This window comes from Mixophyes fleayi, chromosome 11 (assembly GCF_038048845.1).
Source record: "Mixophyes fleayi isolate aMixFle1 chromosome 11, aMixFle1.hap1, whole genome shotgun sequence".
NCBI classification, from domain to species: Eukaryota; Metazoa; Chordata; class Amphibia; order Anura; family Limnodynastidae; genus Mixophyes; species Mixophyes fleayi.
Genome location: NC_134412.1, coordinates 35,922,677 through 35,947,644, shown reverse-complemented (window position 1 = coordinate 35,947,644; position 24,968 = coordinate 35,922,677). Strand labels below are relative to the sequence as shown.

The 24,968-nt window shown below is 39.0% G+C and overlaps 1 protein-coding gene across 3 annotated transcripts in view; it reads left to right on the top strand.

Annotated features, from left to right (window-relative positions):
- The first annotated feature begins 1,932 nt into the window (after positions 1-1,932).
- LOC142107652 (sulfotransferase 2B1-like) overlaps positions 1,933-24,968 on the top strand; it is a 37,100-nt gene continuing 14,064 nt past the window's right edge. Inside the window, exons 1-4 of one of the 3 annotated variants that reach the window (XM_075191211.1) lie at positions 1,933-2,133; positions 5,065-5,277; positions 11,210-11,421; positions 13,943-14,069. In XM_075191211.1, coding sequence (XP_075047312.1) covers positions 5,139-5,277; positions 11,210-11,421; positions 13,943-14,069 — 478 coding nt within the window. In that variant the 5' untranslated portion in view covers positions 1,933-2,133; positions 5,065-5,138. The remainder of the gene's footprint in view (positions 2,134-5,064; positions 5,278-11,209; positions 11,422-13,942; positions 14,070-24,968) is intronic. The other 2 variants (XM_075191212.1, XM_075191213.1) reach the window with 2 other exon arrangements.

Here is a 24,968-nt window from a genome sequence, read left to right as displayed (position 1 = left end):
ACACTCATGAACAGCCTCAGCCCCATGCCAGAAAATAAAAGATCACACATTTCACAATCGTCTTTCCTATCTTTCTTCCTCTCTGCTTCTATTAGCTGGTTATATATCACCTTATACAGGTTCCCCTCACTTCTCCCATACACATCTAACTGAACACTACAGAAGTCCAGCAAACCTGAAACACATCACATTTGTGTGCTACATGAAAAAACAGTCAGTATTTAAATTATGTGCAAAACAGAATACTAATTTGCACCCCTTGCATTGTAACATGGGGCCTGATTCATTAGTGATCTTATCTGCTGTTTTTTGCTTATCTTAAGCAAATCCACTCTGTGCATGCTCAGAAAAGGGAGATAAGAAGCAAAATCCACTGCGTAAGTGAAGAATTTCTTAAGTTAAGATGAAAATCCATCTTAACTTCACTCTTATCTCCCCGTTTCTTCTTAAAAAAAAGCATCTTAACTTTTGCACAAGATAAGATCACTAATGAATCAGGCCCATGGTTTTGTCCAGGAGACTGAAAGAAGAAGTTTCTTAAGTTAAGATCTTTAATGAATCGGGCCCTAGGACACTTAAAATGGTGTGTCTAGCAAATAAGTAAGATGTATCTGCTTTTGTAACTTGTGCGGTCACTTTTCAGCCTCCAATTTAGTGGGATGATTGTATAAGATTTTAACTGCATTCCACTGCTCTCTGAAGCAAAGATGTGAGTGTAGAGAAAAAAAAATGAGGACCATTGACATTAAGATGCAAGCATAAATGTTTTCAATATATGAACAATACACCAAGGGGACCGCGGGCAGAAATCTGCGTTAAAATTACCATACTAATGGTAATGATGCGTGCCTCGCATTGTTCTAAAGAACAATGCAGGGATATGAATGGCCTAGTGGCCTAGTGACCCAGTCCAAGATAATCCACTATGGGACCAGCCCAGGGGGAAGAGACCCCCTTGCCCCATAGCCCAGCAAGCCCCTGTTTGCAGCGCTGTCAGTTTTATAGGTAAGAAGCTGCTGGACGCTGCCCCTTCATGTCAGCTGCTTTTGGCCGGTGTAGGGGCACCATGGGGTACAAAAGTGCAAATGTTTAGATTAAAAAACGAGACAGTACATGATATTTATTATCACATTTTCATATACACTTTTTTTGGCCAATGAAGAAGATAAATATAATTGATTATTATATATACCATTTTCCTTCCTTAAATAACTATTGTCTCTCCTCTCCCACTATATCAAAGTACATAGCTTTTGTCTTAAAATACTCAGTGTTAATACCTTTTATCATTACACTTAAACCTTTAAGTTAAACTTGATAACATACTTAACTAAGAATAACCACATGGACACAAGATATAATTTTGGAAAAAAAATCGCAGTTTATTTAGTGGGAAATTTTATTTAAGACTCTGTTGGCGACGAGAGCGAAGCAGTCAGCTAACAACCAATCTTTAAACCAATACAGCGTAACGTGAATCTCAATACCACTGTCCCAAGACTTTACGAATACCAAGTCTTTACGATTAGTCGGTACTAAACTTGGCGTCATCGTGACTGCCCTCTTCTGGTCTCACAATGCCGCGTACGACAAGGGACTCTCCGCCCCAGAGGACCAAGAGTCGGGTTACTGCAAAAGGGGCAGTGACGTGTGGCCAATTCAACGGTAGCACCTTCGATTAGTGGCTGACTGCATTGCTCTCCTACCTACTGTGACTTGTGTTGAGACAAGAAAATTAAATCTTAACATAGCCAAACCTATGCAGGGTGGGAGGGAGGTATCTGAAATCCAGGAACCAAGAGAACCAGCCCACTGTGCTAAGTTAATTTATCACCTCCTGCAAATCACTCCCCATAGAATGATTGGCTGGTTGCAAAAAATGTTTAACCCCTAATGGTCAGTGCTGATGAAGCATAACACAATATTTTAATTGCCCTCAGCTTATGGCTTCACTTAAACTAAGAGAACTGTGAGGCTAGCTACATATCAAAACAATTGGCCTCCAGTCAAATACATCAACCCATCCCACAGAAGTTTTGTGATTACCTTCTGAAGACAAAAGTGTCCTTTTGGATCAGACTGATTAAGCAGACACACACCAAGGATTTCTCACCCTGTTTGGATTGCAAAATAGTTAAGTATATATGAGCCCTTTAATAGGGCTATGCTAACATTGTGAACATGAGTAAATAGACTTAAATATGAGTAAAATGTACACTGTGTATTGTTAGTGCTTCAAATGGTTAAGCTATAGATATAGGAGCTACAATAGGCTGTGTTGTAAACTTTGTTATAAATTCACAGACCATGTGGTGTAGCTTTTAAGAAGGGTTTTGTTTAGGGTAACACTGTAAGCATAAAACGTGAAGTTGCACGGGATAGTCATAGAATTAGAAGTTGTTATTGTAGTAAATGTCAGTGTGCTTAAGAAGTGATACAGTTTAAGGTTTTGAAATTAGTAATACCTTAGGAGTTTGATTGTACCAATACAATAGACCTCATACTTGAATAGTTTTGTATTTGATGTAGCTATAGTGTGGCTTCTCTGTGAATATCTACTAGATAAAGATTCATACTGTATTGTGTAACACTGTAAATATATATTGAAGTTCTGGTTGTTGATTTTAATCATACTTGCCAACTTTTCCTCATTGGCTTCAGGGAGATGCCGGGGGAGGTGGGCGTGCAGGGGTGGAGCTTGATGAATCGTATCATTTTGGCCTTGCCCCCTAAACAATTGTCTCAATTTTGGCCAATTACAGCAGGGGCGGGGCTAAGATGACGTGATATATGCGTCATTAAGTCCGCCCCCCCACCATTTATCGATTGTGGGGCGAGAACCGGGAGGTCTCCCAGAAATGTGGGAGTCTTCCGGACATTCAGGGAGAGTAGGCAACTATGCACTAAAGAAAAGCAGCTAATGAATCTCTAAAGACTGAAGTGTCTTTTACATTTCTGTCTCCATTACTGAAGTCATGTTGTCTTACCTGTCAGTCGTTGATTAAATCTTGGTCTCCATGAAAATGGCCACCTCCATAGGGATCAATACATGGACATAGGACACAATTTCTGAACTGTGTCATCATGCCACAGATAGCGAAACCAACCACATCTTGTACTGGCTCAGCATCAGGGAGAATGCCAGACTCTTCAGGGAGTGAGGGAGATCATCCCGATTTCAGGGAGTCTCCCTGACATTCAGGGAGAGTTGGCAAGTATGATTTTAATACTGACTGTATTTGGTAGCTTGTCTGACTGGTGTGTGCTCTCATCCCCTCCACCCTATGCGTGTAATGGCTACTAGTTAAACAGATGTGTGATAAAATGGAAAGACTTCTTTGGATGTTGCTGGGAAGTTTGTAGATATCTCCTCCCCTGTTAGAGAGCTTATTTGTGGTGGACTGGCTAATACTGGTTGTAATGAATTAAGGGCCTGTTGCTGACTTTAGATTGTAAGTAAGTGAGGCCATTGAGGCCAACATGTGTTCGTAACAAAGCATTGCAAGTCCGCCATTTTGGATGGTGACTTTACTTTGTAAGAAGTTTCATTATGGTCTGAGATACATGCACACAGTCACATGCACATACACACACATGCATAATTAGAAGAAATTAATAAGATATTGTACCTACACACAGAATGCCATCTATTATATGTACCATGTGTAAGATTATGTTAGCAAAATTATATTATTACATTATTGTACAAGTAAAAATTCTATTTCATACATATATATCTGTGTTGGGGTTATGAATTTATAATGTATTGATACAGGAGATATTATATATATAAATTTGTGTGATACAGTAAATTAGGTTTAAAGGTCTGAAGTAGGCGTGTCATACGAGGGAAAATGTAAATGCGTATGGTAATGTAACGAGCGTATCTAGAAATAGAAGAAGAAGATAGCGTGCGCAATTATGGCATAAATACAGGTCCTTTAACAGCCATCTTCCATTTTGGTGTTTTTAAATAACGACAAGTAATGAACAATTTTAATGCATATCAATAAAATTTATTTATTTTAATTTGTACCAGAGTGTGCTTCAGCAAAAATAATCCCATTTTTTCCTCTAAAACTTATGTATTTACTTTGTTGGGCCTAATAGAAGCTGCACCTGTCTGTCTACTTTATTGCATAAATATACTATATCTAAAAAAAAACCCAACAAATATTTTTGGTGAAAACGTTAAGGGTAAATTGAAAGTATTATAGATATTGAAAATAGACTGAACTGGTACGATTGCTACAATTTATGACTGCCTAGAGTTAACGCAGGCACAATCTGTGAAACAACTTTAGCACTTTTGTAGGGTAATTTGCAATACATGCACATATATAATGAACTTCAAAGTATTGTCTTTTTCCTGTAACTAACCCGTAAATTACCTTTCAAGAATAAATTGGGCTGTGAAGCTTATATAATTCAATTAAAATCAGAACCATATATATATATTTTAATTACATGCTCATACATTACAAACCAATCTACTCAGTGCATCCCTTAACCTACAGCTCTCTAGTGTAGCAAGTCACTTATTTTTACTGTACACAATCATTTCATGAACAAAACCTTGAAAACAATTTTGTAAAACATTTGAGATTTATAAAATCATTAACTATGTTTACAGGTGCAGCCTGTCATCCATATGACAGAGGGTTATTTACTTGAATTTGTAATTTATTAGTTCACAATGGAAATTTTGCTAGTTGTACAAAACAGTCTGACACACCAACTTGCAGGCACAGTATTTATGTGTAGTATATATTCTACACATACAACTGGGCAGGTCCAATGTTTTTATGGCAATATCTGGGATGGGCACAGTTTAATGTGAGTAGCTATACGTTTGGTTTAATTTCCTTTGAAAGAGTACATGTTTCCACTTGTTCTAGTAATGAGTTGATCTGTTCTGATTACAAAGCTTCTAGTTTCTCACATCAAACCAGTGTGAGAGATCACAAAGGTGAATTTGTCAGTATGACATGATTGGCACTCTCCAATGCACATGATAATAAGCATTTCTAACACTCTCCCATATTTTTTCATATTTACCTGCAGACTATTTCACTGAAATAGAAAACTTTCTTTCTAGTGTGATTTTATCTTTCTGAAATTTTGTTGTCTGAAGAGGCATGATGGATACAGACTACTTTCAGCACAAAGGGATCAATTTTGCTTCAATTATCTACTCAAAAGAAAGGTTTGAATATTTGGAGAATGAGTTTCGTGTTTACGACGATGATGTCTACATTGTTACATACCCTAAATCAGGTACGGGCTTAAGGAATCATATTGCTGCATATACACAAGGTCCTTTGTAATTAACAGTATTTACTATTAAATATTGAATTTTCATTAGAATATTTTCCTAAACCTACAGGCACATACAAAACTATATATGCAAGTGAAATAAATTTAATTGTTTTACAATCAAAGCAGTAGAAGAAATGATGCAATTTCATACCCCCAAATACCAGCCCACTTCGATCTGTATTTCTCTAGATTCATAGTGTTCTTGGGTTATCTATGAGTAGTAAAACTCAGTAAATGGGCTATTTAAGAGTAGTCAATCTTCCTATTCTGGTCCTAGTTGTTAGCCTTAATTCCCAAGTTATCCAGTGGTAGTCAACCTTTGGTCCTGGGATTTTCAGGGCTAGTATTTTGAAACAACAATTCCTACCACACCAAGAGTATTAAAAAATCAACAATTTCTTTGTCCCCAAAGTCTTTAGCAACTCATATTTTATCTAAATTGTTGTATATTTGATGTTGATGACAATGGATGACAATAACCATACTATAAAAAAATAAATATTAGATAAAGGTTATCCACTAGAATGGACATCCCTTAGGATGGGGTTCAGTATAAATTGAAATAATATATATATATATATTCCTCCAGAAAGGAAACTGCAATGATTTGTGTATTGGATACTTCACAGGGAAGGTATAACGTAGATATCAACATTTATTATAATTAATTAAAATTATAAACTACCGTAACTATAAAAAGTGAATTATTAAAATGTGTAGTGTTGTAATATATATTAGAATAATACAGAATTAATTGCTGATCCCTTTTAAGTCATATTGGTGTGTGTAGTTCCTTTTGGAACTTATTGTTTAGGCGTTTTTCCCTTTTCACTGTCTCAAAATGTAGGAAAAATTATGTTGAGAAGTAGTCATCATTTGTTCCTAAGATGCTCATATATAGTCATCATTAGTTCCTTAGATGCTCATAAGACTGTGGCGTGAGTTGGTCAGCTTAACATATATTGCAATATGTGGAACTAACATTCCCTGTTTTTAATATAGAAAGTACAGTAGTAATTATGTGTTTGGAGAGTGCAGAGTTTCCCTGTTTTATATATATATATATATATATATATATATATATATATATATATATATATATATAAAATTAATGGGTCTATGTGACATTGGTGGGCAGTTGTTTTGGCATATTACAGTTTAGTAAATACACTTCTTTATGTCTGCATAGAACCATTTGATCTACTCATTGTCAGTTGATATACATTAATATTTCAGATGTGTGGAGCTGTGTGGACTGCCTAAATAATTGCTTTTGCTCTGTATTTATTGTTGAAAATTCACGAGTGCCCTATACTAGATGGGGATATATATATTACTGTATTATAAACAGTAGCAAAAAGAAGAGGTGTTAATTGAACTTACAAAACTAAATATCGATAAGTAAATGGGATCATTTTGATTTTGGTGAAAAGCCAGCTAAAACGTGCCCATTTGTACCTGGACAAACCATGTTGCAGGGTAAAATAGGGAACACTGCTACTTTTGCATATAACAAGCAAATACAGACAAGCCTTCTTTTAACACTGCCCCCCTACCCCCCGACCCACAGAGCATCATGGTTTTGCACAGATGTAAAATTGAACCTTTTAGCTGGGCCTAGAGCTAGTCTTAAATTAGGCCCAACTCTAAATTAAGAGTAGAGCTTGAACTTTAACCTATTGCTACTATCAGGGGAAAAAAGTAGCAGGGAAGAAAAGGATATCAATAGTAGGGAAATAATGGATTCACTTAAAAAGAAAACAATTGTTGACTCTTTACAGTCAAACAAATTACTAACAAAACAAATTAACAAGTTTAATAGCAGTATGGATGGTGCTGAGAGATCATGTCAAGGATTTCCATAGGGTGTACCACAATAAATCAATTCAGAAACAGAAAAATCATTGGTTTTGACTCAAAGATTGTGGAATAGAGATACGTTTGTCTAAAGGACAGAAGACATAGTGTTATAGTCATACCTGCCAACTTTTCCTCTTTGGCTTCAGGGAGATCCCGGGGGAGGAGGACGTGCGGGGGCAAGGTTTGACGAATCGCATCATTTTGGCCCCGCCCCCTAAATGATTGTCACAATTTGGGCCAATTAGGCTAAGAATCTCTAGAGACTGAAGTGTCTTTTACATTTCTGTCTCCATTACTGAAGTCATGTTGTCTTACCTGTCAGTCGTTGATTAAATCTTGGTCTCCATGAAAATGGCCACCTCCATAGGCATCAATACATGGACATAGGACACAATTTCTGAACTGTGCCATCATGCCACATATGGTGAAGCCAACCACGTCTTGTACTGGCTCAGCATCAGGGAGAATTCCAGACTCTTCAGGGAGTGAGGGAGATCACCCCTATTTCACCCCTATTTCAGGGAGTCTCCCTGACATTCAGGGAGAGTTGGCAAGTATGGTTGTAGTCAGTGGTGTAAGCTTAGATGAAGAGCTAGTAAACAATAGCATACCTCCGGAACACACATGGTCATGTTTTATTCAATGTATTCATCAATGGTATTATATCTGGTTTACAAGGAACAGTGGTTTTTTTGCATATGAGTGTTTAGAATGTTACATTTAATGCTACAAAATGTAAAAGTATAATAAGGGACATAAAAATACATAAGGAGAACATGGAATGAATGGTGATTTAATGTCAAAAACAATAGAGGAAAGGGAGCTTGAAGTTCTAGTTTCAGATTATATGAAGGTAAATAAGTAGTGTAGTTCAACAGTGGCAAAAGCCAATAGAATACTTGTCTGTATGGAAAGAAGTATTTGTAGCATGAATAGGGAGTCTATTTTGCTACTTTATAGGTCACTGATAAGACTAGAGTGTACAGTTCTGGACACCCTGGGGTAAATTTATCAAGCTGCGGGGTTGAAATAGTGGAGATGTTGCCTATAGTAACCAATCAGATTCTAGCTGTTATTTTGTAGAATGTACGAAATAAATGATAACTAGAATCTGATTGGTTGTTATAGGCAACATCTCCACTTTTTCAAACCTGCAGCTTAACAAATTTACCTCCCTATCTCCAAAAAGACATTATAATATAAATACATCAGCGAAGGGCTAATAAAATGCTGTTTGGGCTACATAACAAAACTTTTCAGGAAACACTTCAGGAAATGAAAATGTACAGATTAGAGGAGAGAAGGAACATAGGATAAAAACCATTTAAATATGCCAAAACATTAATAGAGATCAGCGAGAAACTGATTACATATATGCAAAATGAAAAAATGATAGCGAAAGACAGATAATGATTGTCAGTAAAAGCCAGAGCTGATTAATTGACACGTCTATCAATCCCACTAGTAAATAATCTGTGCAATCAGTGATGGGTAGTTATAGTGGATATTACTCTACTTAAATAAGATAGCACTAATAATTGCAAAGATGGATCTGTCTGCGCTGACTGGTATACTAGCTGCCTCTGTTTGCTAGCACACAACCTATCTATGTATGTACAGATGAACAAAACCTAATAATATATGCAAACAGATATGGCGCTTATACTCTATTAGATCTCAAAAATAACACAAAAAAGGTAGTCCAGAATCTATACGTATTATTAGAGATCCAAACAAATGTCTTCAATGTTCATATGGTCTCAACAAAATTTGATCCCAAAGGGAGGGTGTTGTATATCCGGATATTGTTTTCCACCAATGTTCATACATATAAATAAGCAGAAAAAGATCGTGTTACTCCGTGTTCACTTATATTCTACTACGATCAAAAAAAACCTTATAATGCCCGTGTGGTATAAAAGGTATTTAATTATCACCATGTGTGACCAGAAGTTCCCCGCTGAAAAATACACTTACACAGAAAGATATCTGTGATTCCAATGATGGTAATGGAGTATACTTGTAGATCTTCAATTAAATCCACGTAATTCTTTGAGTATAAGCTCAAAAGAAAAATAAAAGTGCTCCAAATGGTGCATTATCGCAATAAAATAAATTTATTATAAGCACAATATAAAAACAAATAAAAGGTATGATCTGAGTGAAATCGCTGGTAAACCTGATACGGTTGGACTCTTACCCCATGTGGGATGATCTTGCGCATGTAGGGAAACCTTTATGTCCCTCTCCAAAGATCGGGTTGCCAGCTGGTTATCACTGCATACTTTCCAACACTTGGGTTTGAATTCCTCTACTCTCAGGGAATCAGCGTGTTTCCTCTCAGTCCTCCTCGTCACCGCCTCTTCCAACGCGTTTCAATTTGAAAAAATCTTTATCAAGGCAATATAGTGACACTACAAATGGCAAGGTCTTAAAGCACTTGCGTCCAATCAAAACTTTCCCGATTAGCATACGGTTGTCATGGTAACCCGTCATAACTCGAGAAGGATAGTTTAAAACAGATCCAGGTATTTCCTTATTACTTATGTCCAGACTTCACATATATAAAATATTTCAAACATAATACACATGATACACCAATATGAATCACACTCTAACATTAAATACCCCCCACTTTTTTCATTAGTGATCCCGTCCATTCCCAAACTATTCTCACAGGTCCACACTTTCTTTCCCTCCTCGGGGTAAGCAAAACAAGTAACACTTCAATATATGCCCAATGAGGGGAATAGGAGAGAGAATACTTATCTAGTTGGATAAAACATAATATATATATTGGAAAGGTTTTTAGGCACAGCCTAATATATCTTACCTTTCCCAATTATCTTATATTAATCATGTTAATACACTTTGTCACTCAGGATTAGGGGTTTGTTCTTATATATACAGATAAACATGAACCTCTTCATATTAGATCAAATTTTGTTGAGACCATATGAACATTGAAGACATTTTTTTGGGACTCTCATAATACGTATAGATTCTGGACTACCTTTTTTGTGTTCTTTTTGAGATCTAATAGAGTATAAGCGCCATATCTGTTTGCATATATTATTAAGATAGCACTAATATTTTGATCTCTCTTACAGTCAGAGATATCAGCGAAAAAATAGAGACGCTCAAATAATTTATACTGGTTTGAAATTCAATATTTGTCAGTACGATCTCAAATTTGAGCCATTCTGAGTTTCGATATTTATGGCACATTCATGGTTCTTAAGATTGTTAATAAACTATAAAATGTTGCCTGTTCAAGATTATATTTTATATTTAAAAATGTAACCTTTTTTTTATAGTTTTTTGAAGTTTTTTTTAAAAAATATGAACAGAGAACATTACTGCATTCAAGATCAAAGTTTGAAGTTCGAGACTTGCTGTTTGCATTATTAAAGATGTTATACAATGTAGCCATTAAACGTGGACATGTGGACACACTGACTCCAACATGGTCATACATATTCATCTTGCTTGAATTTAGCTTGAATATTTTAGTCCATCCAAAATTCCAGTGTTTCTAGCAAATTTTCAGACTAGAGCCTATTGAATAATCTGGTTCGAGAGCCACTTTGAAACAAGTTCTACACAAGGAGACTGCTGTAATGAAAAGCTATCAATGTGGTCTGAAAATAGCCATTAGGTAATCTGGAAGAACTTCTAACAGTAAAATTCATAACTGGCATTCCTGCAGAGAGAGAAATAGAAATCTGTACCCGCCTGCAATAGGTATAAAGTCTCTGAGGTTTATGAAAAAAAAAGACTGGTCCATAGTAAGCATTTGTTTTAATCTCTTGTGTTGTGCTATCAGTGTAAATGTAAAATATTGGCATGAGAATCTTCTTCAGTGTAAAAATATTTCATATAACATGGCATGACCAATGGGTATTTTGCAGGCCATCAACATGACATATTTAAAATAGATAATTAAAAAAGTGAAATATTTCGGTTGGGTGAAAACATTTCATCTGTTTAATTGCATATTTTATTGGTTTCATGTGAATATTTTTCGTAGGATCCACATGGATGATAGAGATCCTAAGTCTTATTCGTAGCAATGGGGATGCTACCTGGTGCCACAAAGTTTCAAGCTACATGAGAAATCCCTGGCTTGATGCTACTGGGGACGGGGCACAGGTTGTTGATGGATGTCAATCTCCTCGTTTCCTTTCATCCCATTTACCAATACAATTTTTTCCAAAGTCTTTATTCTCTTCAAAAGCCAAGGTAAGAATTAAAAAGATGGGAAATGATCTTTACAATTACACTATGTACCCTTTACAGATACTGGGCCTGATTCGCCAAGGCACGCATACTGAACGCAATGTGCGTTTGTTTTATAACGCACGTAAGTCGGCTCTGCATACTCCCGAATTCAACAAGGAACCGATCTGAAGATACTTGTGCTGATAAAATCGGGTGTAGATTCGTCCAATACCTGTGTGGGATATACATTCGCAAAAGAAAGCAACAACAACTATTGAACTAATGTCACTTGTTAATAATATAAGCATAACGGACAAAACCGTTAAAAGCCCAAAATTTTTTGGGGGTTTTATATCTTTATTTTTTCTATGAAATAAATTTATTAGGGTGATCCTAATGTCTACTGAACATACAATAAATACAGTTGCTCCTGATTGCAAACACATGTTATAGCATGCATACGAGACTGTCATCACTAGTACTCAAGCTACTAGCCCTGTAGCTGGAGCAAGAGACACGGCAGAAAATAAGTAACTGAGATGCTCAAAGCGTGGCAGCATGTCCTTGAGTATGGCACTTATTGTGAAAGCCCCTTCTCTTCCCCGTTTACTCCCAGAAATTGTAGGCTGTAGTAACTGTGCTTTGCGTGTGAAGATGCAGTGAACGTTGCTGCGTTCTGTAGCTTATGAGCCGATTCTGAGCATGCGCAGAGTAATTTTGCGTACGATACATACAAAATCGTTCCTTGATGAATCAGGCCCACTGAGTTTAATGAGCAAAAATGCACAGTGCATTGAAACAGATTGTTCACAAATTCATTGTGTCACACGTAGGTATGTTTGTAGTGGCGTGAGAGGTATAATGTATTCTGGCATGAGGCCATACTTTATACTTATAATGGGAGTTTATACTACAATTATACTATAATTGGACTACACCTTTTTATGGAAAGGTAAGCTTCAAACTGAATCTTGATAGTGTAATGGATGTGATACATTCTACAAATGCAAAAGCAGATACAAGTCTGGTACATAAAATGAAAATTATGGGAAAAAGTAGGTTCATGGATGAAAACTGTGTTCAAGCATAGAAGACAAAGGTTAGTTATAAATGGAACATATTCAGCCTGGGCTAAAGTTATTGGTGTTGAATCACCAGGCCCTGTATTTTAATATTTTCTTTTTACCATCAATAAGTTTTTATGGAGATTTTTTTGCAAATGTATGGGATACAGAAAATAAGAGGGGAGGCAAAACAATTACAAAAAATAAGGGGGGAGGAGGAAAGACATGGGGGACCCCCTTACAGAGGGGGGTAGCTGCTCAGTGAGAATTGCAGCATATCAAAGTTTACAAATATCAATGTTCAAAGAAGAGAAATAGTGGCAAACCATCGTAGAGAGAGTAGACATGCCATTGTATAATGCGTAAATATAAACCTTCATAGGATCAGTATGAGGAAAGCTACTATTCGTCCTCAATTATTCTTTTTTACTGACCTTGCTCTGGACACTAATTGTGAAATAAAAGTTAAAATAATATATGGGAAGCCCCCTTAAGTGTGCACCAGATTGTATAAGTCACTTGTTAGACCACACCTTGAAAACAGAGGTAAGTTTTAGAGGTATATATTGTGGCACGAGCGCACACAACTTCTTGCTTTGTACTTTGCTTTATTTGTCAGGATGGAAAAGTAAATCATAGTTCAACACACTGTTTTGTGACCCTAATGCTAAATTATACAGAGACCAACTCTCTAGACCCCAGAAAACATTTTCAGCTCTACAACTTACATAATTAACAACTCTAGCTTAAATACCTAACACTCATCTCACCGCCATAGCTTGATGGACAGGTGACACCCCCACCTGGCCTTTATAGAAGAGTTCTCTTCAGGTGCTATCCTTGTTTAGCCTTACTACAGACACACCTTGTCAGCTGCTGTTGGCTGTGGAAAAAGATAACTCCAAACTACTTCAAAATATGTAAGTTAAATCACACTCTGTACTATTATTTTGTCACACATATGTTCTCCACCTGTGTATCTGTAAACTAGCTGTATAAATGTGTAACTCTGCCTGGCTTGACCTGCAGACTGTCATATAAATATCCAAATATATATACACATATATATGTACATATATATATATATATTTATATTTATGTGTATATATACATATATACACACATATACATAAACACACATATATATATATATATATATATATATATATATATATATATATATATATATATATATATATAAAATATTAAAATCTGCATCCGTTGTGAGAACATTTTTTAGGACTATAGTGACTGGACACACTCTGTGGCAAAACCAAGACCCCAAAAACTTGGATCAATGACAAGCAATTTCCTTTAGATTATATATATAAACCAAACAAACAAATGAAATTGCCAAAGGTGGCAATTTATATATTTATGATTTGGCAAAATATTGAATAGAATATGATTGAGGTTAGGAAACGTTGTTGGGGATGACTTGCATTAGCGAGCGACTTATGCTTCTGTTGTACTTGTAGGTCATTTACACAGCTCGAAACCCAAAAGATGTGCTGGTGTCCATGTATCACTTTGCCCACATGTCATATGTAATTAAAACGCCTCATAGCTTTGATGAATTTATGGAGGACTTCTTGCAGGGCAGAGGTATGTATCAGCATATCGGCTTTCACATTATATTTATAAAAGTGCAATGAATTGAACATGGTAATGACTGCAGAAATAAATTGTGCAGTTTTATATTACACCAGGATGACACTGTAATATATTACTATAATGACACGATCATCATCATCATTTATTTATATAGCGCCAGTAAATTCCATAGCACTTTACATTTGGGAAAATAAATTGTTTTGTATGCCCCCTTGGCTGCAGGTGAGTGAATGACTACCAGGTATGATTAATGTACGGGCTCACAGACATGACTAAAATGACTGGCAGGACCAGAGTAGTTAAATCTCCTCTGGTGCCCAGAAAAATAACCTCTTTTTGTGGAAGGACTCCCTTCTGAGTTGTCCGGGATAGACAGACAGATTATTTTTAAGATACATGTTACTATTAGGGATGAGCGCACTCGGATTTATGAAATCCGAGCCCACCCGAACGTTGCGGATCCGAGTCGGATCCGAGACAGATCCGGGTATTGGCGCCAAATTCAAAAGTGAAACTGAGGCTCTGACTCATAATCCCGTTGTCGGATCTCGCGATACTCGGATCCTATAAATTCCCCGCTAGTCGCCGCCATCTTCACTCGGGCATTGATCAGGGTAGAGGGAGGGTGTGTTAGGTGGTCCTCTGTGCTGTTTAGTTCTGTGCTGTTTAGTTCTGTGCTGTTTAGTTCTGTGCTGTTTAGTGCTGTGCTGTGCTGTGCTGTGTTCTGCAGTATCAGTCCAGTGGTGCTGTGTGCTGTGCTCTGTCCTTCTGAGGTCAGTGGTGCTGCTGGGTCCTGTGCTGTGTCCTGTTCAGTCCAGTGGTGCTGTGTCCTCTGCTCTGTGCTTCTAAGGGCATAGTTATTTCCCCAATATTCCCCTGTGTTTAAAAAAATAAAAAAAAGTTTTTTTAAAAAATACCAAAAACTACTTTAATTTTTTTTAATTACCACAAAATTTGCACAACCAATCCTGCAGTATAAGCCCATTGGTACTGCAATATTACCAAGTTCACACATTCAGCAGTAAAAGTCCAGTGGTACTGCAATATTACAAAGTTTACACATTCTGCAGTATCAGTCCAGTGGTGCTGTGTCCTGTGCTCTGTCCTGCTGAGTTCCGTAGTGCTGCTGGGTCCTGTGCCGTGTCCTGTTCAGTCCAGTGGTGCTGTGTCCTGTGCTCTGTGCTTCTAAGGGCATAGTTATTTCCCCATTATTCCCAAGTTTTTAAAAAATAAAAAAAAAGTTAAAAAAAATAAAAAAATTTAAAAAAAAAAAAAATATATAATAATTATAACCAAATTTGCAAAACCAATCCAGCAGTATAAGTCCATTGGTACTGCAATATTACCAAGTTCACACATTCTGCAGTATCAGTCCAGTGGTGCTGTGTCCTGTGCTCTGTCCTGCTGAGTTCCGTAGTGCTGCTGGGTCCTGTGCCGTGTCCTGTTCAGTCCAGTGGTGCTGTGTCCTGTGCTCTGTGCTTCTAAGGGCATAGTTATTTCCCCATTATTCCCAAGTTTTTAAAAAATAAAAAAAAAGTAAAAAAAAATAAAAAAATTTTTTTAAAAAAAAAATATATAATAATTATAACCAAATTTGCAAAACCAATCCAGCAGTATAAGTCCATTGGTACTGCAATATTACCAAGTTCACACATTCTGCAGTATCTTGTGCTACATATAATGGAGACCAAAAATTTGGAGGATAAAGTAGGGAAAGATCAAGACCCACTTCCTCCTAATGCTGAAGCTGCTGCCACTAGTCATGACATAGACGATGAAATGCCATCAACGTCGTCTTCCAAGCCCGATGCCCAATCTCGTAGTACCGGGCATGTAAAATCCAAAAAGCCCAAGCTAAGAAAATGTAGCAAAAAGAGAAACTTTAAATCATCTGAGGAGAAACGTAAAGTTGCCAATATGCCATTTACGACACGGAGTGGCAAGGAACGGCTTAGGCCCTGGCCCGTGTTCATGACTAGTGGTTCAGCTTCACCCACGGATCTTAGCCCTCCTCCTCCTCCCCCCCCCCTACAAAAAATTGAAGAGAGTTATGCTGTCAGCAACAAAACAGCAAACAACTCTGCCTTCTAAAGAGAAATTATCACAAATCCCCAAGGCGAGTCCAAGGGTGTTGGTGGTTGTCAAGCCTGACCTTCCCATCACTGTACGGGAAGAGGTGGCTCGGGAGGAGGCTATTGATGATGTAGCTGGCGCTGTGGAGGAACTTGATGATGAGGATGGTGATGTGGTTATTGTAAATGAGGCACCAGGGGGGGAAACAGCTGATGTCCATGGGATGAAAAAGCCCATCGTCATGCCTGGTCAGAAGACCAAAAAATGCACCTCTTCGGTCTGGAGTTATTTTTATCCAAATCCAGACAACCAATGTATGGCCATATGTAGCTTATGTAAAGCTCAAATAAGCAGGGGTAAGGATCTTGCCCACCTAGGAACATCCTCCCTTATACGTCACCTGAATAACCTTCATAGTTCAGTGGTTAGTTCAGGAACTGGGGCTAGGACCCTCATCGGTACAGGGACACCTAAATCCCGTGGTCCAGTTGGATACACACCAGCAACACCCTCCTCGTCAACTTCCTCCACAATCTCCATCAGATTCAGTCCTGCAGCCCAAGTCAGCAGCCAGACTGAGTCCTCCTCAATACGGGATTCATCCGAGGAATCCTGCAGCGGTACGCCTACTACTGCCACTGCTGCTGTTGCTGCTGTTAGTCGGTCATCTTCCCAGAGGGGAAGTCGTAAGACCGCTAAGTCTTTCACAAAACAATTGACCGTCAAACAGTCGTTTGCCATGACCACAAAATACGATAGTAGTCACCCTATTGCAAAGCGTATAACTGCGGCTGTAACTGCAATGTTGGTGTTAGACGTGCGCCCGGTGTCCGCCATCAGTGGAGTGGGATTTAGAGGGTTGATGGAGGTATTGTGTCCCCGGTACCAAATCCCCTCGAGATTCCACTTCACTAGGCAGGCGATACCAAAAATGTACAGAGAAGTACGATCAAGTGTCCTCAGTGCTCTTAAAAATGCGGTTGTACCCACTGTCCACTTAACCACGGACATGTGGACAAGTGGTTCTGGGCAAACGAAGGACTATATGACTGTGACAGCCCACTGGGTAGATGCATCCCCTTCCGCAGCAACAGCAACAGCTGCATCAGTAGCAGCATCTACAAAATGGCTGCTCATGCAAAGGCAGGCAACATTGTGCATTACAGGCTTTAATAAGAGGCACAACGCTGACAACATATTAGAGAAAATGAGGGAAATTATCTCCCAGTGGCTTACCCCACTTAGACTCTCATGGGGATTTGTGGTGTCAGACAATGCCAGTAACATTGTGCGGGCATTAAATATGGGCAATTTCCAGCACGTCCCATGTTTTGCCCACACCATTAATTTGGTGGTGCAGCATTACCTCAAGAGTGACAGGGGTGTGCAGGAGATGCTTGCGGTGGCGCGCAAAATTGCTGGACACTTTCGGCATTCAGCCAGTGCCTACCGCAGACTAGAGGCACATCAAAAAAGCATGAACCTGCCCTGCCATCACCTCAAACAAGAGGTTGTGATGCGCTGGAACTCCACCCTCTATATGCTGCAGAGGATGGAGGAGCAGCAAAAGGCCATTCAGGCCTACACAGCCACCTACGACATAGGCAAAGGAGTGGGGATGCGCCTCAGTCAAGCGCAGTGGAGACTGATTTCCGTGTTGTGCAAGGTTCTGCAGCCATTTGAACTTGCCACACGAGAAGTCAGTTCCGACACTGCCAGCTTGAGTCAGGTCATTCCCCTGATCTGGCTGTTGCAGAAGCAGCTGGAGAAAGTGAGGGAGGAGCTGGTAAGCCATTGCGATTACACCAAGCATGTAGCTCTTGTGGATGTAGCCCTTCGTACGCTTTGCCAGGATCCGAGGGTGGTCACTCTTTTAAAGTCAGAGGAATACATTCTGGCCACCGTGCTCGATCCTCGGTTTAAAGCGTATGTTGTGTCTCTGTTTCCGGCGGACACAAGTCTACAGCGGTGCAAAGACCTGCTGGTCAGGAGATTGTCCTCTGAAGAGGACCGTGACATGCCAACAGCTCCACCCTCATTTTCTTCCACATCTATGGCTGCGAGGAAAAAGCTCAGTTTTCCCAAAAGAGGCACTGGCGGGGATGCTGATAACATCTGGTCCGGACTGAAGGACCTGCCAACCATTGCAGACATGTCTACTCTCGCTGCATTGGATGCTGTCACAATAGAAAAAATTGTGGATGATTACTTTGCTGACAAGTAGACATGTCAGACAGTCCATATTGTTACTGGCAGGAAAAAAAGGCAGTTTGGAAGCCCCTGTACAAACTGGCTCTATTTTACCTGAGTTGTCCCCCCTCCAGTGTGTACTCGGAAAGAGTTTTTAGTGCAGCGGGGAACCTGGTCAGTGAGCGGCGAAGGAGGTTGCTTCCTCAGAACGTTGAAAAAATGATGTTTATAAAAATGAATAATCAATTCCTCAATGAAGTACAGCACTGCCCTCCAGATACTACAGAGGGACCTGTGGTTGTGGAGTCCAGCGGGGACGAATTGATAATGTGTGATGAGGAGGAAGTACACACTGTAGGGGGAGAGGAATCAGAGGTTGAGGATGAGGACGACATCTTGCCTCAGTAGAGCCTGTTTAGTCTGTACAGGGAGAGATGAATAGCTTTTTTGGTGTGGGGGCCCAAACAAACCAATCATTTCAGCCAAAGTTGTTTGGTAGGCCCTGTCGCTGAAATGATTGGTTTGTTAAAGTGTGCATGTCCTATTTCAACAACATAAGGGTGGGTGTGAGGGCCCAAGGACAATTCCATCTTGGAACTTTTTTTTTTGCATTATATGACCAATCAACAGTCGTTTGCCATGTTCAAAAAGTAAAACCAAATGTAAAAAAATTCAAGAAATTAAACCAAAAGTAAAATGCCGTGTCATAATTTAAAACAAGAGGTATTGACGTGCTCTAAAACTACTGTATTGTTGTTTATATTTTATAAACACTACACTTGAAAGCTTGAGTCTTTCAATAGAAAAGTAACTGTCCATTGCACGAATATTTGCAACAGGGACAATTTTAGGGTTAAGAAAGTCAACTAATAACACTTCGACGCTGTCTGTCTTTATAAACACTACACTTGGAAGTTGGAGGAGGTATTGTGGCCCCGGCACCAAATTTACTACCGGGGCCACTCCACTGTGCAGTCCATATTTAGGTGTATCAGATATTAAACAACGGTGACAGTTGATGCCCAATTTTTTAATTATATTGTGGCCTCGGTACCAAATTGATTACCGGGGCCACCACACTACGCAGTCCAGATACTTGTTTGGTGGAATTCAGACACGTGGAGGGTTTTTTAATTATATTGTGGCCTCGGTACCAAATTGTGTACCGGGGCCACCACACTATGCAGTCCAGATACTTGTTTGGTGGAATTCTGACACGTGGAGGGTTTTATTATTATTATATTGTGTGGACCACTCTATCTATACCACACTACAACTCTATACCACTCTATTTCATACCTTAATTCTATTTCATACTTTAATTCTATTTCATACTTTAATTCTATTTCATACTTTAATTCTATTTCATACTTTAATTCTATTACTAATTAATTACCATAAAGAGGAACAAAATAAACCAATTTTACCAAAAGTATAATATGACTTAGACTTACAAACACTACACTTGAAAGATCGTGCCTTTAAATGAAAAAGTCAGTCTTCATTGCACGACTATGTGCAACAGGGACAGTTTTTTGGGTTTACAAAGTCAAACAATAACACTTTGACCCTGTCTGTCTGGGATCTCAATGACGAATTGTCTGTACCATGTTTGGAGGAGGTATTGTGGCCTCGGTATTAAATTGGGTACCGGGGCCACCCCACTATGCAGTCCAGATACTTGTTTGGTGGAATTCAGACACGTGGAGGGTTTTTTAATTATATTGTGGCCTCGGTACCAAATTGTGTACCGGGGCCACCACACTACGCAGTCAAGATAGATAGATGCGTATTGCGTATCATAGATAAAGTACATTCAGTGGTGTGGGGCAAATTGAAAAATATTCAAAATGCACTGACATTATCAAAAACAAGAGGTTGTCACACGCTAAAACTCCAACATGTATATGATGGAGAGGATGGAGGAGCAGCCGTATGTGTAGTGTAATGCAGATCTGTTGAAGGTTTTTTATATATTTTATTGTGGTGCCCAGTGCCCACTCCTCTACGCAGTCCAGGTACAATTATTGGTGCGAATCATAAAAGTTCAGGGTTTTTAAGATATTGTGGTGACCCACTCCTCTACGCAGTCCAGGTACAATTATTGGTGCGAATCATAAAAGTTCAGGGTTTTTAATATATTGTGGTGACCCACTCCTCTACGCAGTCCAGGTACAATTATTGGTGCGAATCATAAAAGTTCAGGGTTTTTAATATATTGTGGTGACCCACTCCTCTACGCAGTCCAGGTACAATTATTGGTGCGAATCATAAAAGTTCAGGGTTTTTAAGATATTGTGGTGACCCACTCCTCTACGCAGTCCAGGTACAATTATTGGTGCGAATCATAAAAGTTCAGGGTTTTTAAGATATTGTGGTGACCCACTCCTCTACGCAGTCCAGGTACAATTATTGGTGCGATTCATAAAAGTTCAGGGTTTTTAATATATTGTGGTGACCCACTCCTCTACGCAGTCCAGGTACAATTATTGGTGCAAATCATAAAAGTTCAGGGTTTTTAATATATTGTGGTGACCCACTCCTCTACGCAGTCCAGGTACAATTATTGGTGCGAATCATAAAAGTTCAGGGTTTTTAAGATATTGTGGTGACCCACTCCTCTACGCAGTCCAGGTACAATTATTGGTGCGAATCATAAAAGTTCAGGGTTTTTAAGATATTGTGGTGACCCACTCCTCTACGCAGTCCAGGTACAATTATTGGTGCGATTCATAAAAGTTCAGGGTTTTTAATATATTGTGGTGACCCACTCCTCTACGCAGTCCAGGTACAATTATTGGTGCAAATCATAAAAGTTCAGGGTTTTTAATATATTGTGGTGACCCACTCCTCTACGCAGTCCAGGTACAATTATTGGTGCGAATCATAAAAGTTCAGGGTTTTTAATATATTGTGGTGACCCACTCCTCTACGCAGTCCAGGTACAATTATTGGTGCGAATCATAAAAGTTCAGGGTTTTTAAGATATTGTGGTGACCCACTCCTCTACGCAGTCCAGGTACAATTATTGGTGCGAATCATAAAAGTTCAGGGTTTTTAAGATATTGTGGTGACCCACTCCTCTACGCAGTCCAGGTACAATTATTGGTGCGAATCATAAAAGTTCAGGGTTTTTAAGATATTGTGGTGACCCACTCCTCTACGCAGTCCAGGTACAATTATTGGTGCGAATCATAAAAGTTCAGGGTTTTTAAGATATTGTGGTGACCCACTCCTCTACGCAGTCCAGGTACAATTATTGGTGCGAATCATAAAAGTTCAGGGTTTTTAAGATATTGTGGTGACCCACTCCTCTACGCAGTCCAGGTACAATTATTGGTGCGAATCATAAAAGTTCAGGGTTTTTAATATATTGTGGTGACCCATTCCTCTACGCAGTCCAGGTACAATTATTGGTGCGAATCATAAAAGTTCAGGGTTTTTAAGATATTGTGGTGACCCACTCCTCTACGCAGTCCAGGTACAATTATTGGTGCGAATCATAAAAGTTCAGGGTTTTTAAGATATTGTGGTGACCCACTCCTCTACGCAGTCCAGGTACAATTATTGGTGCGAATCATAAAAGTTCAGGGTTTTTAATATATTGTGGTGACCCACTCCTCTACGCAGTCCAGGTACAATTATTGGTGCGAATCATAAAAGTTCAGGGTTTTTAATATATTGTGGTGACCCACTCCTCTACGCAGTCCAGGTACAATTATTGGTGCAATTCATAAAAGTTCAGGGTTTTTAATATATTGTGGTGACCCACTCCTCTACGCAGTCCAGGTACAATTATTGGTGTGATTCATAAAAGTTCAGGGTTTTTAATATATTGTGGTGACCCACTCCTCTACGCAGTCCAGGTACAATTATTGGTGCGAATCATAAAAGTTCAGGGTTTTTAATATATTGTGGTGACCCACTCCTCTACGCAGTCCAGGTACAATTATTGGTGCGAATCATAAAAGTTCAGGGTTTTTAATATATTGTGGTGACCCACTCCTCTACGCAGTCCAGGTACAATTATTGGTGCGATTCATAAAAGTTCGGGGTTTTTAAGATATTGTGGTGACCCACTCCTCTACGCAGTCCAGGTACATTTATTGGTGCGAATCATAAAAGTTCAGAGTTTTTAATATATATTGTGGTGACCCACTCCTCGTCGCAGTCCAGAAAGATACCTTGTTGCAACGTTTTGGACTAATAACTATATTGTGAGGTGTTCAGAATACACTGTAAATTAGTGGAAATGCTTGTTATTGAATGTTATTGAGGTTAATAATAGCCTAGGAGTGAAAATAAGCCCAAAAACTCGATTTTTAAACTTTTTATGTTTTTTTCAAAAAAAATCCGAATCCAATACCTTAAATCCGAACCGAGACCTTTCGTCAAGTGTTTTGCGCGACAAATCCGAACCTCAAAAATAACGAAAATCCGGATCCAAAACACAAAACACGAGACCTCAAAAGTCGCCGGTGCACATCCCTAGTTACTATTTCCCTTTGTCGGTAGCCATGACGAGGCTCCAAGTCAGAGGCTCTGGAACCAGTGATAGTAAAGGGAATTAGACATACTATCGAGAGTTTGAGACAAGAGTCTGAGGTAGTTGACAGTGCATTGTGGTATTGGCCTCTCCTGTCTGGGAGTCAAGTGATGTGAACATGGGGTACGCTTATAGTAACCTCCAGAAAGTGCATATAATCCAACTCTGCCCAACGGACAGAACAGAGTGAGAGCCCAGGCCTGTGTTGGAACTGAGGAGGGAAAGAAGATCAAGATGTTTTGAGGCGAATAAACCTACCTCCCAACACTTACGATTACTGATTCTGAATGACTTTACGCCCTCCATAAAGGGGACCGGTTGTGGCACATTAGTGGCCATAACTATTTCCCCCGAGGTGCTTTCTAGCACTTCTGAAAGGATAGGTTGTCCACAACAAAACTCCCCTCCACTGAAGATAGATCCTTTACTTGCCACATCCGTTCCAACATACCTTCCAACATTTCCAGCAAGTAGGGACAAATGTCTTGGATAAAGACATAGCAGCACAGTCCCCAGGATCTTGACCTTCCTGCAAAAATTGGGACAGTAGAGAATATGGTTACGTTTTTATACTGCGACCAGACAGCAAACCCACAGGTTTTTTAGCTTATCTCATCCTCAAACCCATTTGCTTTAGCTCCATATATATACCTGCACTAGTAAAACTCAGACTATCAAATCAGGTTGGGAGGTATGAATTAACTGAGAGACAGAGAAAATGTCCTCAGAGAGAGAGAGAGATAGAATGCAAGCTCTTGCTGTTAACTGTATTATGTACAACCATTTATTAATGGTTCCAAGAGTGGAATACAAGATGTAATAGTTATGCAAAACATATTGTGTTTATTGTATTAGATGATGAAAGAGCGATTATCTGGCACCTTACTTTAACACATAGTGGTTGTACTGTGTTACTATGTATGTTTCTATATTTCAAACATTTATCCTGTTGCAAAACATGCCTGTACGGGTGCACCTATTCACATTTTCATCCACAAAAAGTTGATATTGCTAGGACTGAAATAGTACCCTGGTGGCTGAACCACAAGAGTTGCAGAGATAGTTGGCTAGGTAAATGCGCCTACAACTTACAACCAGTGAACAGGGGGTTACAAAATTGCGTAGAATATGGGGCTCGGCATTGCAGAGATATGAGAATCTCCAAACATGATGCATGGTAGATTGACAGTGTACCCGACACAGCCTATCTCCAAGCATACCTATAGCCACAAAGGTTCCCTAGAGGTTGATGTCCCACCAAGTAAATAATTAAGAGACTGAGCTATTTTCAGACTGTGAAAACTTTTAGTGTTTATTGTTACAAGGGACATTCACTTTCAAAAATAAACAAGGATTATGACAAGCAGCAGTGAGTGTTGAAAGGATGAAGTGCCACTTTGACTCTAAATATGTAAGGGAGCAGTTAAGGAGAATACCCCAAATGTGAGACAGTGGTCAGCCTATTCTCTCTATTGTTAGAGGGAAGCAGCAGAGATAGATTCAATTGGGACTCTCTCCTGTTAGGATCCAGGGGAGCAAATAGAGGCAGTTTAAATGTCCTGAGACTGGTGCATCTGCTCCCCCAAGAAGTTAGAGCCCAGATCAAAGTGGAGGATAGTGCGCTCCACTGCCATTTTCCACAATGTGCAAAGGATTGAATAAGGTGCGCCACTTTGAGATTTATTTTCTGCCATTGTGAATAGCAGCAGTAAGGTAGAGGGAGGATGGACCAAATGAAGAGCCTATCAAAAATGTACATGCCAGTGGTGAGGAAGAGGTTGTCCCCATCCAATCCAGGATAAATTTCAGACAGGCTGGAGTAAGTGAGGAGCCTGTTGTACTGGCAAATAGGTAGCGTTAACCCCACCAAAACGTATAAACAAATGTAGAGGCCTGAGGAAGCATGCAAATTATCTCGATTTCTATAAAATGCACAGCGTGGAAGTTCTTAGTGTTTACACCATAATACCATAAGAAATACCAATAAAGACACGGACATCAAATTAACATTGGAATAAAATAGGATTTATTAAATGACTTAATACTGAACCTAAAGAGCTGAAAAGGCAGACGAGAGCAGG